Here is a 16,963-nt window from a genome sequence, read left to right on the forward strand (position 1 = left end):
AAATTTTAACCTTAATGTATCTTTATAACGGTCACATTTTATTTATTTTGTTATATATATAATATATATATATATATACATATATATATATATATATATATATCTATAGATATATATATATATATATATATATATATATATATATATATATATATATATATCTATAGATATATCTATAGATATATATATATATATATATATATATATATATATATTTACATATATTACTTTCATTGCTGGACTAGAAGTGAAATTCAGCTTGTTATTTTAAAGCACCCATGCACTCATGCATCTCCCCATACCCACTTTCCAAGATGGGAAGGTCTATATTAAAAATAAGAGAAAATCAAAATTTAGTACAAGGCCAATGTTACACATAATACAGTACTGCTATTTAAGGATAAACAATTTTCTCAACACTATGATCACATAATCTCACCATGTAGTGACAGAATATTGCCATCCTATTGATCATTATCAAACTTAACTGTACAAATAACAATAGTGCCATAAATACTGCTCATTAAGAGGTAAATAATATCTCCACATAGCCAACATGTACAGTAGTGATAATAGCATAAAGATCATTAGCCAAAAATACTGTACTAAGGCTGATACTACCACCATACAGTAACCACGTAATAGAAGGTATCAAGACTATGCTAGTGCTCGACAGGTTATATATAAGCATAGTATACAAATAAATGTATGGTGTATACCATTCAGTGACCAGTCATGATCATATTCTTTCACTTTCCCTTTTATTTTCCATTCAGCCCAGGCTGTCATGACCACTTCTTCCATCCATAACTCGTCATTGCAAAATGTATCACAGAGACATCTCTGACACAAATCACATAGGGCTATAAGCAGTGCCCACAATTATAATGCCATATCGTTGCCTCCACATAGTAGTATTGCACGTGTGCTTCTTCAAAATAACAATACTCTTTGTGACTCTTTATAGTAATATAGCCATCTTTAGTAATAATTCCCCTGTGTTCCTTTTTATTAATAATATCCTCTGTATTCTTATAATAATATCCCCTAGACCTACATACAATATCACCCCCATGTGCCTCCTTATAACAATAATAATATTAATGGCCCGCTAAGCCTCCATATAATGATAATGCCCCCTGGGCCTACATATAATAATAATAATAGTACTCCCGTAGGACTTGGAAAACAATAAACATAAAGTAATACTTACCTCACACCACTAACATGCCGAGTGGTAATGCAGTCCTCCATTGAATTCCAGCACAGGTAGCACAATAATGTGATGTCATTGCCCCGCCGGACCTCTTCTACATGCAACCGGACTCTTGCAGACTGTAGGCTGTGAGAAGCATTTGCTTAAGAACTCAGATCCCATTAAAAGTCTTGTGGGCCAACATAGTCTGACCCATTTAGCGTTTGCCAGAATTGACAGCTTTCAGTCCAACCCTAGCCACTTTAATTTAGCCGATAAGAAAAATATGGAGGACAAGGTATATAAAGGACTACTCTCATTTAGACAACTCAAGGCCTGAATAAAAATGAACTAGTTCTGACTTGAAAATTCTCATGCTTCCCAATATGGTTGACCATGACCAACATAGATGTGCTATGTCTACCAGAACTATACATCTCAAATGCAAACAAAGGCATCTGAAATATCCACTGATGTTTCCATCCATTGTACTCAATATTAACTTAAGAATTTGGCTTTTTTTTACCCTCAGGACAATTTAAAAAATATTGCAGATACAAATGGATACAGTTCGATGTTCAAGTTATTGCAGGTACGTTGTAGGGAATTTGCATTGGTTTTCTTTTGAGGTACAAGTACTAAAATAATAATATCTTCTCTTTTTGTTTTTTTTTTTAAATATGCTGTTTTAGGGTTAAAATAGTACTAATAAATAATTAATCTAACTTATAATAAAGAAATAGAAAGAAAAAGAAAAAATATGCACCCCGTGCGGTGTAGCAGTATGAGTGAGTACTGCGCTAATACTTTTCGATGAGTTGACTTTTGAGCAGAATAAATAACTATATGGTATCATAAAGCATATTTTATTTATCTCATCAAGTTATGTGTAATCTCTGGCTGCAGCTTATTTCTAGGGGAAACAAAGGATCATCTCTTGCTGCAGCTTATACTTCTTGGGGAAACAAAGGATCATCTCTTGCTGCAGCTTATATCTCTTGGGGAAACAAAGGATCAGAAGGGTGTCAGGGTACCAAAATACTGATTATAATATAGCCTAATCCCACTAAAATGCAATGCCCAGCCCTGAAGCATGAGCTGCTGCTCTACCAAATGTAGTATACAGCAACATTTCGAAGTCCATTTACAATGTATTGAGTCATCGGTGCCTTGAGGAGAATGCGATAATAGAAAATGACCTGTCACTTTTTTATGTTATGTTAAAAAAAAAAATCAATTTTCCAAATTTTCATCAATTTATTGACTAAAAAATACTTACTGGGTACATATTTTCATTTTGCAAGTAGATAAAGATTTTATGTTCACTCAACAATCAGAAAGCTGAATAAGGAATGAGAAAATTTTCGTTGCATGTCGTCTGAATGTTTATGTCCCAGGCAGTCCTGAAGGGACTCTGTTAGCAGATTTCTGTAATGTAACCTGAAGACAGCATGCTACAATAGTTAAAAGACTTCAGCCCTGTGTCTATTATCTCACAGTCTTTTTTTTGTTTACCTGCAATGGTAGCTTAACCTGTTATCTTTATCATTAGGGGGTCTCAGCAGCATGAGCTCTAGTCCGACTCCGCCCTCTCTGTGATTAGCAGCTTTTGTCTCTGGAAATGTAAACTGAAAGCCTGGTGTGGGAGGGAACAGCTCCCAGGGCTCTGGTACATGTAAACTCTAAAACCTTTTACTGTGTCAGAACAGCTGCAGCCACTAATCTAAGTGATGCATCATTGAACTAAGGGCCTCTTTGCCTACATTATGCTACTCTCAGATGAGGTAGCAAAAACCTGCTGACAGATTCCCGTTAAGAGTATCTAATGGACATACTTCTAATTGACAGGATGCTGATATCATGAAGTTCATAGATGATCCAGTACATCAGCCGGTCACTGTGTTTCTGCCATCAGACGAAGCAATAAAAATGTTACCCAAAGAGCAAAGTGATTTTCTGTATAATTATCAGAATAAAGCTAAATTGGCAGAATACTTAAAGTATCACATTATTAGAGATGCCAAGGTAAGAAACATACTATTTTGTTGTATAAATATCTTTTTCTGATGCCCCAATTCAACCCACCCAGTCACCTGAGTGAAGAAAACACCACCGATAATGAAGTGATGAAATATCTTAGTAATATGCTATCTAGAGTTGGTGGAAATTGATTTGCAGATCTTGTTCCAATAGCAATGTCAATGATCTCTGGCTGATGGATAGGAGCCCTGGAACCGTCACTTACCTCCCGGCATCTATGGCTCTTCTCTTGATTTACAAGCCTGGTGTGGTGTGACCACGTGACATTGATTACTGATCTGGCCGCTGGACCAGGTCCTGGGAAATGGTTCACACCATCTATCATGCTATTCCGTCTACTCTTAAAACCATACCTTTAAATTAGTGTATTTCCATTCTTCCGCAGTGTGGTAAGACTGAGATCTGATGATACAAGAGCCATTTTCCAATAATCTAATAATAAACAACAATCCCTAGACTCCTTTTACAAACCTTGATACTACAAGACAAAATCAATGCTGAGTTTCTAATCTGATTTCCAGACATATTGTTTCTATTTCCAGATTGACGCCTATGACCTTCTGGTTAGAGGATCAATAAAAACACTACAAGGCTCTGATCTCAGCATAAAATGTGCTGATAAGGATTCTTCTATTGTAAGTAGATGATACTTTCTATTTTTATGTAATTTTTATGTAATTAAAAAATTTACATATTGACATCATGTAAATGGAAATAACATGCTTAAAAATGCAATAAAGATAAATTGTAGAAATAGAAAGATCTAACATAGAGTTTACCAGGATGACCAGTAATCAGTTGTTGGCAGGTGAACTACGGTATTCTAAGAGGGATTGTTACTACCAAGACTGGGGCTGCAGATACAACTTGAGGCCCACATAATCCTTACTAACACATTGAGGGTACCGTCACACTTTAGCGACGCTCCAGCGATCCCACCAGCGATCTGACCTGGTCAGGATCACTGGTGCATCGCTACATGGTCGCTGGTGAGCTGTCAATCAGGCAGATAACACCAGCGACCAGCCCCCAGCCACCAGCTGCGCTTGGTAACTAAGGTAAATATCGGGTAACCAAGCAAAGCACTTCGCTTGGTTACCCGATATTTACCTTGGTTACCAGCGCACACTGCTTAGAGCTGGCTTCCTGCACTTCTAGCCAGAGTACACTTTGGGTTAATAAGGAAACCGCTTTGCTTATTTACCTGATGTGTACTCCAGCTACGTGTGCAGGGGGCAGGGAGCCGGCACTGGCAGCCTGAGAGCGGCGTACGCTAGTAACCAAGGTAAATATCAGGTAACCAGGCAAAGCCCTTCGCTTGGTTACCCGATATTTACCTTGGTTACAGCTTACTGCAGGCTGTCAGAAGCCGGCTCCCTGCTCCCTGCACATTCAGATCGTTGCTCTCTCGCTGTCAAACACAGCGATGTGTGCTTCACAGCGGGAGAGCAACGTCCAAAAAATGAACCAGAGCAGTGTGTAACGATCAGCGATTTCACAGCAGGGGCCAGATCGCTGCACAGTGTCACGCACAGCGAGATCGTGCTTCACAAAAACCGTGACTCAGCAGCGATCTCGCTAGCGATCTCGCTATGTGAGAAGTACCCCTGAGTCACACATCGTAGATGGCTTTACAGTGGTCAATGTGAATTTGTAATTGCAGGAATAAGGCTGGTTTCACATTAGCAGTATTCTGTCGCACTGCCGGATACGGCACAAATTCAGTACAGTTCAATGCAGTTCACAGGCATCGCGGCAAGCTCCAGTCACATTCGGTCATGTGACCGGAGCATGTGACAGCATGTGACCGGAGCTTGCTGCAATGCCTGTGAACTGTATTGAACTGTACCGCATTTGTGCCGGATCCGGCAGTGCGGCAGAACACCGCTAATGTGAAACTGGCCTAACAGTGTACATCAAAAAACATTTTGATTATTTATATCTTATTAACTATTTTCACCCATAGACAATGAAGGTTGGGCGGTCACCTTTCACTCTTCAGTGACGTGCTAAAATGTCACTATGTAGTAAACCATCTATACATGATTGTACAGCTGTAGGAGTGGATATCCGGCTACGAGACACAGCTGTACTCCCCATAAGGAAGGCACAGACAGTTTATTACCATCTCTGCCTTTCTGATTAATGTACATGCAGCATAAAACAAAGCAACTAGGAAACTAGGGCTTTTCTATTAGCTGAAGTCTTTTAGGATCTTATAGGGGGCACACTATGTGAAATAATAAAAAAAATATATATGAATAAATATATAAATTGCAAAAAAACATAAATAACAAAGAAAGGTGCCATTTCAAATCGCTGTTACTAGCCCCACGTCCGTAAAAAAAGTATCAAATATATAAAAATAATTGTTGTGGAAAAGTGAAGGAATAAAGCAAATTACTAAAATTTAACATCCCTTAAGACACATAAATATACCACAAAACTCCTGGGAAAACAATAGGTTTTCTTGCTTAAATAGACAAAGACAAAATAACCTAAGATAATGCCTTGGTACACAATTGTACAAACACCAAGAAGGCACCAGACATTAAATACATTTAAATATTCCCTCAAGAAAAAAAACACAATAAACAATCAAAACAGTAAACAAAAAAATGTGTTAATTCCGTCTCCAAGGATAAGCAATGGTTATCCAATATAAAAAAAAAAGAAAAAACAATCTACTTAAATAATAAATTCCAGTGACAGTGGTCAATATAGTGGCAACTCTGGTCATATCTAAGTGTATAATTCCTTTTTTAGAATAAATGGATTGGTCTCACCAAATCCATTGGAGCCAGGGTACACGGATAATCTCCTTTGGGCAGGGTCCTCAGACATCCATCATTAGACTGACACTATTAAGCCCTGGGAGAAATGAAACTAAAATCCTTACTGTCACCCATCAGGTCCCGTCCTTACAAGGACGGTCCACAACTGGTTATACTAGGCTGAGCCACTACAATGACCCTCCGTCCCAACGTGTTTCGTTCAAGAGGACTCTTCAGGGGACATATCAAGGAGGGGTCTTTTCTGTTCTGCCACAGCTACCACATTGCGTTAATCAAACTGACCACACTGCAATCATTGGTAGTTCACTCACCTGGAGGCAATAATACACATCACTCCCAGGTGTCTTCAGTCCTGCTCTCCCTCCGGAGCGCACAGCCTGCGTTCCACCTGTCCCATCCAGTGACGGCACCCATGAAGACAAGTACAAAGTGTAACTTCCGGCCACTTTCACATGGAATGCACACAATGTGCATTCCACCTGGCGCATGCGTGCTGAGGGTCCACATGAGAGCGTCGCTGTAACTGGGGGTGGAGCTATATTGTCATAAAGCATCAAACCCCCACTGAAGCACATATACTGTAGTGTGCGCCTCATAAAACCTTTTTCAGCATTCAGGGAATTAATCTAAATTTACAAAGACCAGATAGTGCCGTGGTGGGAGGTACAGTCCTTAGAGAGTTACATCAAGGTGGGCATTGTCCCTCATGGTCTCAGGAATAATCTTCAGGTTGGTCCAAGATATAGAAGCTCGAACTTTATGAGTAGTTGGGATAACGAAGCAGCAAATATTTTGCTGCGTCTTATGCAGCTTATGCTAGAGGAGGAAAGAATTACCCTCGCACAACTAAACGAGAAACTCAAAGATCACATTGAACTGACCAAAAAATTCCCTACAGAACCAGACTTTTCTGCCAAAGAGAGCAAATTGAAGGAGACCTTAGAACGCTTCTAGTATCATCTGAAAGAGCGGAAGCACAAACAGTATAATAGAGATCCTTTGTGGTAAAAATAAAATAAATTAAAAACAGATCCATATTTCCTTACTTTTACTTCGATATCACCAGATATTGTCAAAAAAAGAAGAGAATATACAAATAACATGAAATCTAAGTCCCATGTATTATGAAAGAAAGATGCAAAAATGGTTAATATATGCAGACAAAAAAAAAAGAACAGCTTTTTAAACCTCATGTACAAAAAAAATAAAGTAAATCTGGTCAGGGATGGGGGCATGTGGTTAATAAATCTTCATTACTAGGGTATGTGCCCACGGTGAGCACTCACTGTGTCCTGGACGCAGCGGGTCCTGACCTGCGGGGCCACGAGTCTCCTCCGCAGGAGAACGCAGCTACTTGTACCCACGATCATAGTTGAGTGTGCTGCGGTCTCTCGCTTGTGTTCTCCCTACGGAGGATGCAGGCGAAACCGCAGAAAACAAGTGACATGCTGCGGCTTGGAAAGCTGGACCGCAGGTCAGTGTTTGCTTTGGAAAAAACAAGCACAGTGGGCAGGGGAGTTCAAGAAATCCCGTCCACTATGTTTGTACTGTATATAACAGCATTTTGGAAGCAGGTGAAGCATGCTGCGTCCAAAACGCTGCAAACACTGATCGTATTGTTACATATATGTTTGTTGTGTAGTACTTTTGAGAGCACATCATCCTCTTATCATCATTAAGAACTTTACACTGTAATGACTTTTAATTTCTAGGGAGACATTCTTCTGGACAACAGACAGTGCAGGATTATACAGCGGCAGCTTACTTTTAATGGAGGAATAGCATACGGCATTGACTGCCTTCTGGCACCATCTACTTTGGGGGGTCGATGTGACGGTTTGGTGACCTTTGACTTGACGGTAAGTTTTGGTTTGTTTCGTGGCATTGATAAGCAGAATAGATTTTGTTTTTATTGTGTTATGCTGAAGTTTTTTCATCAGGTATGTTATTAAGGGTATGTGCCTAGAGTGAGTTTTACGCAGCATTTTACATTGCAAGCACAGTGGATGGGCTTAATAGAAATTTCATGTTCACTATGTATTTTTTTTACACTGTAGAGTAGTAAAGATAACTGGGCTGTAGATGCATTAACGCATGAGACTTATTATTTCTTTCCAACAGGGAGACTGTGGCCTGTGTTTTAACGTTCCAAAGTGTCCTTCTGGAAGCAAATCTAAGGTAAAGATGCAATAAATCTTACACTTTTCATTCATTCTGAGCCTTTAAATATTTTGCTAAATGTGGGGATCTCCTTATGTAGTAAATAGAGTGGGATGCACTTTTCAATATACTAAACAGCATCTTATAAGGTAGCCACAGCAATGTATCTGGATGTATACGTGTGTGATTGTGAGAGCAAAGACTGTCCATAACATGAACAAGTGCAAAAACCAGAGACCGTGAAATTGGAAACAGCAGAAATAAAAAGTTGCCACTTATTTTTTTCTTTATTTAAAAGGGTGTTCTCATCCAGTATAATGTTCTGTAATAATGTCCCTCATCCTGATGTCTTCCCTTATTAATGTTCTCTATCCTATAATAATGTATCCCATCTAGTAATAGTGTCCTTTTCTTGACCCCTTCCTGTAATAATATCCCCCATCCCAGGTCCTTTCTGTAATAATGCTCTCCTTCAAGACCCCATACTGTAATAATGTCCCTCATCCTGGCTTATATCCTGTAATAATGTCCTCAGTATGGTAATACTGAACAACATCCTGTAAAAAACATCCGCAATCCAGGGCCCTTCTTGTTATATAGTCCTTCATCCTGACCTCCATTCTATAATTATGTCCCCCCATCATGGCCTCTATATGTAATTATGTACCCATCCTATAACAATGTTCCTCATTCTGACCTCCAACTTATAGTGTCCCCCATCCCAGGTCCTGCCTATAATAATGTTCTCCTTCATAAACCCTCACTGTAATAATGTCCCTCATCCTAGCTTCCATCCTGTAATAATGTCCCCTGTCTTGTAATAATGTCCCCCATCCTGAACATCATACTGTCAAAATATCCCCCATCCAGGGCCCTTCCTGTTATATTGTCCTTCATGCTGACCTCCATTCTATAATTATGTCCTCCATCTTGGTCTCCATCTGTAATTATGTGCCCATCCTATAACAATGTTCACCATTCTCTACCTTATATTGTTCCCCATTCCTGACCTCCATCTTAATAATGTCCCCATCTTATAAAAATGTCCCCAATTCTCTTCTCCAACACGTTAAAAATAAACAATTTTTCTCCCCTGCCCTTGCTCCCACATAGTGCAGTGTCCTCTTCTTAGCGGGTGCACGTTGGTGGGTGGCGTATGGCAGTGACGTCACTCAGTACCAGTGAAGGGCACGTCGACATTGGCTGGTTGCGTTTGATTGGCCAGTGAACCATATAGCAATTGTGGTGCCGTGAGTCACGGGTCCTATGCACACCAATACATTAAGTGGAATGTGTATCCGAAGATGCACACTCAGCTGAAAAAACTTAATTTTATAGTTTACCGCTCGATCTCTAGGTCACCAACCACAGCTGTAGTCTACCAGAGGTGGCCAGTCTCCTAGGCACTTTCGTTTGAGCTTGTAAGTTCTGAAGCTGGCCAGATAACTGAATCTAGGCAGCCACAGTGCGCATTCACTCCTCTGATCCTGTAGCGGCAAAGCTGACTTCACTTGTAGCATTGGAGTACACAGTTCAGACCAGGGACGCACTCATGCAGCTGGTCGAACTGTCAGGAGCGCACTTAGAAAGTCAGGTGGCAGAGGAACAGGACACTTCTGAAGACTAAAGATAACCCCTTTATTTGTAATGTCTCTGTATATGTGATGCCCTGGCCTGTCAGGTCGTCACAGGGTATTGTGCAATCTGCCCTTCTGCACAGTATCCACCCTCCTTGGTTACGGGTCCTGGTCCTTTGGTGTTGCTAACAGCTTAGCCAATCAAAATCCTAGGAACACTTCACACTTTACCCACCAGACACACCATTGGGGGCCTGAAGGGAATAGGGCCGCCCACATGGGGGTTGGTGAGGGGAAAGTGAGGAAAGTGACAGTTGAGCTGGGGAGTTGAGCTTGGAGAGTTGAGAGTGGAGGTTGTGGAGTAGTGACCCTCGTGAGGAGAGGTCACGGAGCAGAGCTCCTGAGTACTAGGTGGCAGACGTTGGTATGGGCCTGCTAGGAGCTGGAACCCTGGTCGCAGGGGAAAGTGTCAGGGGGCACTGACAGCCGAGGAGGGCAGCCAGCTTAAGGGTCCAACAGAGACAACGGTGCCAAGGACAGGGCCGCAGGCTAACAGTAACACCAAGGGCACGGACCCAAGCGTGCTCCCTACAAGCTGCAGTGGTGCTCAGAATTCTGGTTTACAAGCTGTCGTTGTTGTTATTCCTGGACTGAGTGAGTACACTGAAAACCCCTGTTCCTACTCCCTACGGCACCCAAGCACCCCACATCCAACAGGCCCCAGGACACAAACCCCCAACATCTGGCAGCCACATCATCGTCACCAGGCTCCCCAATAACAGCGGTGGTCCCCTCACATTACCACACACCGTGGGTGGCGTCACGAACTTTCTAATCCCCTGTACATAGCCCCCCTTCCATTGAGTGGCCACACGACCCCCGAGTCCGGAGACCCCTCGAGCCACCGCGGATCCGGATCCGAGCAGCCCGGCTGCTGGCACGGGGGCGGCACATATACAACACGTTGATGGTCAGCAGTTGCAAACGATTTAATATACTAATTTAAGGGCCTGTGCACACATTGCAGATTTATTGCAGTTTTTTCTGCGTGGGTTTGTCACAATTTCCTGATGCCAGCAAAGTGATTGAGAATCCTGAAGTCTCATCCACACATTGCTTATTTCTTCTTTGCAGTTTTGGTGCAGATTTCACACATACTAATGAGTGGGAAAAATCTACTCCAAAAATGCATTTAAAAAATGGATCAAAAACACCTCAAGGACATGGTAAAAATGGACATTTTGCCTTTGCCTTTTTCCTGCCAAGAAATGGAGAAATTGTGCAGAAATTTCTGCTCCAAACTCTTAAGGTGTGCACATACCCTTATAGTCATCAGGTTAAAATACTGGATCAGTTAAACTTTATAAATCTATATTGCTCTTTAATATCATATTTTGTTGCAAATTAATTGACAGTTTCTACATATTATTAAGAAATAAATTAATAAACAGTATAGGTTGGCAAATGCCACACACAATATAAAATTCAATTATTTACCCAGGGCCAAAAAACAAGGTGTCAGTATGAAATTAGCCCCAAAAGACTTATAGACGGCTGTCGCCAAGAGTGCACCATGGTCCTCTGGATGTCCACGTGCTGCAAAGGCTACTTTGGGAGAGATTGCCAAGGTCAGTATTGTAATGTTTAAACACTGACTATCACTCTTTTGTTTCCTTGCTATCAATTTAAAGGATATATTAAAATTTCCCTAAATGTTGTAATTACAGCAGCTACTGCCTAAAACCTAGAAGTAATTACACCCTGATCTGGTTATGGTGCATTATGCATGGTCATACGAATGTGCACATTTTTCCAGCTTTAACTCCATGTCTTTTCAGCCTGTCCTGGGGGTCCTGAAACGCCTTGTAACAATAATGGAGTGTGTAACCAGGGCTATTCTGGCACTGGACAGTGCACATGCACAGCAGCATTTAATGGAACGGCTTGTGAGTCCTGTATGCCAGGAAGATATGGATCAAACTGCAAATGTACGTACAATAAGATGTTTGTCATAAAGGTTGTTATTGTGGTTAATATTCTGTAGATCTCTCACACATGAATTGTAGGCAATACATTTAGGCACAGCCAGTAAAATCATTCTTAGGATCCACCCTCCATCTGTGACTAATGTAACATTCAGACCCATGTTGATGTAGACACAGGAACCATTTCCATTTGAAAGCCCAGTTATTTTATTCAGTCTTCATAAACCACACAGCAGAATAAACTCAAAACAACCTCTTTCTGGCACAAAGATACAACAGAAACTAAAAAGTCCATATACAGCTGCGTGATCCACCTGCTCAAGATAATGTCCAGCTCTTTCAGCAAGAGCAACACCGCAGGAGGTCTGCACACCTCCACACACAGACACCTGAATGAGACTACTCGTTCCATTTTACCTGAAGTACCACACCCCAGGGTAGAGATATGTGTGTAGTGATTCCCACCCGTCTCTCTGACTGCTCGAAAACCAGCCTTGACACGCCCTATTAACTCTCTGTGTGGTGCCCCTGAGGCATCAGGTGCCACAGGGTATTGCATCCAGTAACAGGTGCAGTGCTAACCCGGAGTTCCTAGAAGACCAGTGTCGATAAATACCATTCAAACACAGACATCCATGCCCTTTTCCAAGACTGGGTAACAGGGTAGAGACAGATCTGATGGATGGCCTCCTATTGGCCGAGACGTATCCAATTCGCTTGTCAGAAACCTGGGAGAAGGAGTAGCTAGTCAAGGCAGTTGACAGTAGACAGACTTCTTGTCAAACATTCAGTCAGCTGGACGGTCAGTCGGAAGTCAGTCCAAAGTTGACATTCAGACAGAGAGTGGGCAGTGACTTGTAGGGCTAAAGGAGTACGATCGCCAGGGAGAGTGCGGTGTGAGTACTCCCGGGACCAGGCACCGGCAGGGTGCAGAGCCCTAGTTTAGGAAGACGCTTCAAGCTCACCTGATAAATCTGCCCGGTGAGGGAATCATCAGGGTTCGTCACCAACTTTAGTGTCCGGGGCACAGCAGCAAAGAGGGAACCTGGGAACTGGGACAGAGGTCCAACCCAAGAGAGGTTCAAGCTGCCTGCCATATGGGCCAGGACTGTGACAGCAGATGGGGACACCAGAACACTTCAGGACACGGGGAAACACCAACTGTAGATGGGTGAATGCAAGTAAAGCTCACCAGGCATTGGCACTGGGATCAAGGGAATACCGGATTTCCTGAGGCCCAGATTGGTAGAAACCAGCACAAGCCAAGTTGCAGCTTCACGGAACCAGTGAGTAAAGAACAAGTTAAAACACAGCCCCTGTGTTGTCTGAATTCTTCCTGCACCTCTGCATCACCAAGTTTCACCATACTACCACCACCATCATCCTCCCCTGTGGCCTAGCTCTACTTGCGGAGGGCCATAACATCCAAGCTGCTCAATATCACCAGCCCCAGCAGTGAGAGACTTTGCAGCAGCGGCTTTCCCCATATAGCCGCATATCGCAAGTGGCGTCACAAAAACATTTTATTTCTTTGTCGCTCCATTGGGAGACCCAGACAATTGGGTGTATAGCTATTGCCTCTGGAGGCCACACAAAGTATTACACTTAAAAGTGTAAGGCCCCTCCCCTTCTGGCTATACACCCCCAGTGGGATCACTGGCTCACCAGTTTTGTGCTTTGTGCGAAGGAGGCAACACATCCACGCATAGCTCCACTTTTTAGTCAGCAGCAGCTGCTGACTATGTCGGATGGAAGAAAAGAGGACACATATAGTGTCCCCAGCATGCTCCCTTCTCACCCCACTGTATGTCGGAGGTGTTTGTAAGGTTGAGGTACCCATTGCGGGTACGGCGGCAGGAGCCCACATGCTGATTCCTTCCCCATCCCTTTTTACAGGGCTCTGGGTGAAGTGGGATTTACCGGTCTCCAGGCACTGAGACCGTGCTCCATCTACAGCCCCTGGAGAAGATGCTGGATGGAGCGGAGTACATCAGGGACATGGCCCTGCTTCCTCAAGGTACTCTGTGTCCCCGTACATTTGGCGCTCACACCGCAGCATGCTGGGTGTTGTAGTGCGCCGGGGGACATCAGCGCTGCGGCGCCTGTGCCATGGCCTCATTCAGCTTTGCTGAAGCAGGCTCACTTATGGGAATTGGTCGCGCCGGCCGCTGGGACTGCGGCGCGGCTGGCACTTGTAGTGCGCCGGGGACTTCAGCGCGGCCTGCGCTTTTACGGCGGCCGCGCTGAGAACTAGAGTCCCCGGCTTTTGCGGCCTGCTTCCGTTCGTTCCCGCCCCCAGACCTGCCAGTCAGGAGAGGGGCGGGACGCTGGCCACTTCCAGGAATCGGTCGCGCCGGCCGCTGGCAGCGGCGCGGCTGGCACTTGTGGTGCGCCGGGGACTTCAGCGCGGCCCGCGCTTTTACGGCGGCCGCGCTGATAACTCGAGTCCCCGGCTTCTGGGCCTAGCTCCCTTCGTTACCGCCCACAGCCCTGACAGTCAGGGTAGGGGCGTGACGTTGCATAGAGCAGAGCTGAGAGCTGGAGTATGTTTTGCATACTCCACCCCTCTCACTGTGTGCACTGTGAATCCGGATTCCCGCACTTTCTCAGGCACGCCCACGGCTTCCTTCTCTACAAGGACACCGGCAGCCATTAGTGTCAGTTTCTGTACGATACAGAGACAAGTGTGGAAGACCCTGGCATTCTGATAGTCACACAATCGCTGTAACAGGCGTTAAGCAGCACCTGTGGTGCTAACCCCACTAGTGCAGAAGTGCACTTATAGATATGCTTGTACTATATACATTGCACTGTTTGGTCGCACGTTGTATATACCCTCCTGGATTATGCGGAGGAGTTATCAGCATATTCTCTGTGTAAAACAAAGGTGCAGAACCACATGTTTTTCTATACAGCTGGTACAGCATGTACGGCTATACGGCCGGCAGGTACATAGACTCCCATTGTATGCACTAATGGCCAGGGGATGAGGACGGTGTCTGCAGTATTTACTGACAGTTTTTCTGAGACTATGGCTATGATACTAGAAGCCTAGCAGTCCGGACATGTCTCTCACAATATGGGCACTGTTGAATCATTGATCCATGGCCCCCCTCAGTGTGAATAACTAACAGCTCCGGGAATGTCACACGCATCCCAGAGTCACGGCTCTGCACAGACGTCAGTCCCAGACAGCCTAAGCGGGCTCACTATGAGCGGCCCTCGGTTTCATCAGGGTCCTAACAGAAGGACTCGCTGTGTAATGAGGCGGAAGTAGCGGCTCAGGATTCTGATCCTGAGACCGCTCTCAATCTGGATACACCTGATTGTGACGCCATAGTAAATAATCTTATAGCGTCCATCTATAGAATGTGGGTTATTTCTCACAGCTCCTCCAGTGGAGGAGTCAGCTTCACGTATTTTTCTGGACCACTCTGCCTTCAGAGAGGCAGTCCAGGAACACCACGCTTATCCAGATATGCGCTTCTCCAAACGGCTTAGGATACACGTTATCCCTGTCCCCTGACTTGGTCAAGGACTGGACCCAATGTCCCGAGCGGCATCCTCCAATCTCCAGGCTTGTAGCTAGATCCATAGTTGCAGTGGGAGATGGAACTGCACTCAAAGATGCCACTGACAGACAGATGGATCTCTGGTCGAAAGCCATCTATGAGGCTGTCGGCGCACCGTTGGCTCCGGCATTCTCTCCCTTGGGGCACTCCAAGCTATTTCAGCTTGTCTTACACAGATTGACACGGTTACACGTACATCTGTGCCGCAGGTGGCATCCTTAACCTCTCAAATGTCTGCATTTGTTTCTTACGCGATTCAGGCTGTCCTGGACTCTGCGAACCGTGCGGCGGTAGCCTCCGCTACTCCGTGTTTTTAAGCAGAGCCTGGTCTGCTCGTTAAGTGAATGGAAGGCAGATTCTGCTTCCAAAAAAAAAAAAAAAAGGGTTGCCTAACCAGTTGCCTTTTTTCTGCTGACCGACTGTTTGGTGAGCGTTGGATGTAACCATCAAACAGTCCAGGGGTAAGGATTCATCCTTTCCTCAGCCCGGACACAACAAACCCCAACAGAGCAAGAGGCAGTCGGGGTTTTCGGCCTTTTCGAGGCTCGGGCAGGTCCCATTTTTCCTCGTCCAATGTGGACTCAAAAGGATCAGAGGAGCTAAGATTCTTAGCGGGCTCAGTCTCGCCCAAAAAAGCGACAGTCTGAAAACCCGCTTCCAAGGCGGCTTCCTCATGACTTGCGGCCTCGGTCGGTAGCAGGCTCTCCCGCCTTGGCGATATTTAGCTGCCATAGGTCAATGACCATTGAGTGTGAGACTTTCTGTCTCACGGGTACAGGATAGAGCTCACTTCTCGTCCTCCAACTCGATTCTTCAGAATTTCTCCACCTCCCGGCCGGGCCGCTGCTCTTCTGCAAACAGGGTGCACTCTATAGGCAGAAAGAGTGATGACCCCCGTTCCTCTTCAGGAACAAGGTCACGGTTTTTACCCCAAATTCTTTGCGGTACCTATAACAACGGGCCGTTCCGTCCCGTTCTGGATCTAAAAATGCTCAGCAAGCTCGTGGACACCAGGCGGTTCCGGATGGAATCCTCCGCCATGTCATCGCCTCAAGGTCCCAAGGATATTTCCTAGCATCATTAGGCATCAAGGATGCTTATCCACACGTGCCGATTGATCCAGAGCACTAGCGTTTCTACGCTTCGTTATAGGAGACGAACACCCTCTGTTCGTAGCTCTACCTTCCGGCTAGCGACAGTCCAACTGGTCTTCGCCAAGGTCAGGGCAGCAGTAGTCACAGTCCTGCACTCTCAGGGTCACTCTGTGGTCCCGTATTTAGACGATCTACTTGTCAAGGCACTCTCTTAGGAAACATGCCAACACTGCCCGAACGTTGCGCTGGAGACTCTCTAGAGTTTTGGGTGGATCATCAACTTTTTAAAGTCAGATCCGACCCCGACCCTATCGATAACATATCTAGGCATAGAGTTTCTTACTCTCTCAGCGATAGTGAAGCTGCCGCTAGACAAACAGCATTCACTACGGGCTGCAAGCTCTTCTTTAAGAACCAGTCGCACACATTGAGACGCCTCATGCACTTCCTACGTAAGATGGTAGCAATGGAGGCAGTTCCTTTCGCGCAGTTTTACTGCGTCCACTACAATGGGACATTCTCCGCCAATGGGACGAGGAGTCGAC

General features: G+C 44.3%; 1 protein-coding gene across 1 annotated transcript in view; it reads left to right on the forward strand.

The window, feature by feature from the left end:
* Nucleotides 1–16,963, forward strand: part of STAB2 (stabilin 2) — a 273,355-nt gene that overhangs the window by 214,898 nt on the left and 41,494 nt on the right. Inside the window, exons 50-56 of the mRNA XM_075344716.1 lie at nt 1,728–1,787; nt 3,044–3,220; nt 3,778–3,870; nt 7,743–7,889; nt 8,152–8,208; nt 11,269–11,395; nt 11,606–11,755. Of these exons, the coding sequence (XP_075200831.1) occupies nt 1,728–1,787; nt 3,044–3,220; nt 3,778–3,870; nt 7,743–7,889; nt 8,152–8,208; nt 11,269–11,395; nt 11,606–11,755 (811 nt within the window). The remainder of the gene's footprint in view (nt 1–1,727; nt 1,788–3,043; nt 3,221–3,777; nt 3,871–7,742; nt 7,890–8,151; nt 8,209–11,268; nt 11,396–11,605; nt 11,756–16,963) is intronic.

The sequence above is a fragment of the Anomaloglossus baeobatrachus genome, chromosome 4, assembly GCF_048569485.1.
Source record: "Anomaloglossus baeobatrachus isolate aAnoBae1 chromosome 4, aAnoBae1.hap1, whole genome shotgun sequence".
Taxonomy (NCBI): Eukaryota; Metazoa; Chordata; class Amphibia; order Anura; family Aromobatidae; genus Anomaloglossus; species Anomaloglossus baeobatrachus.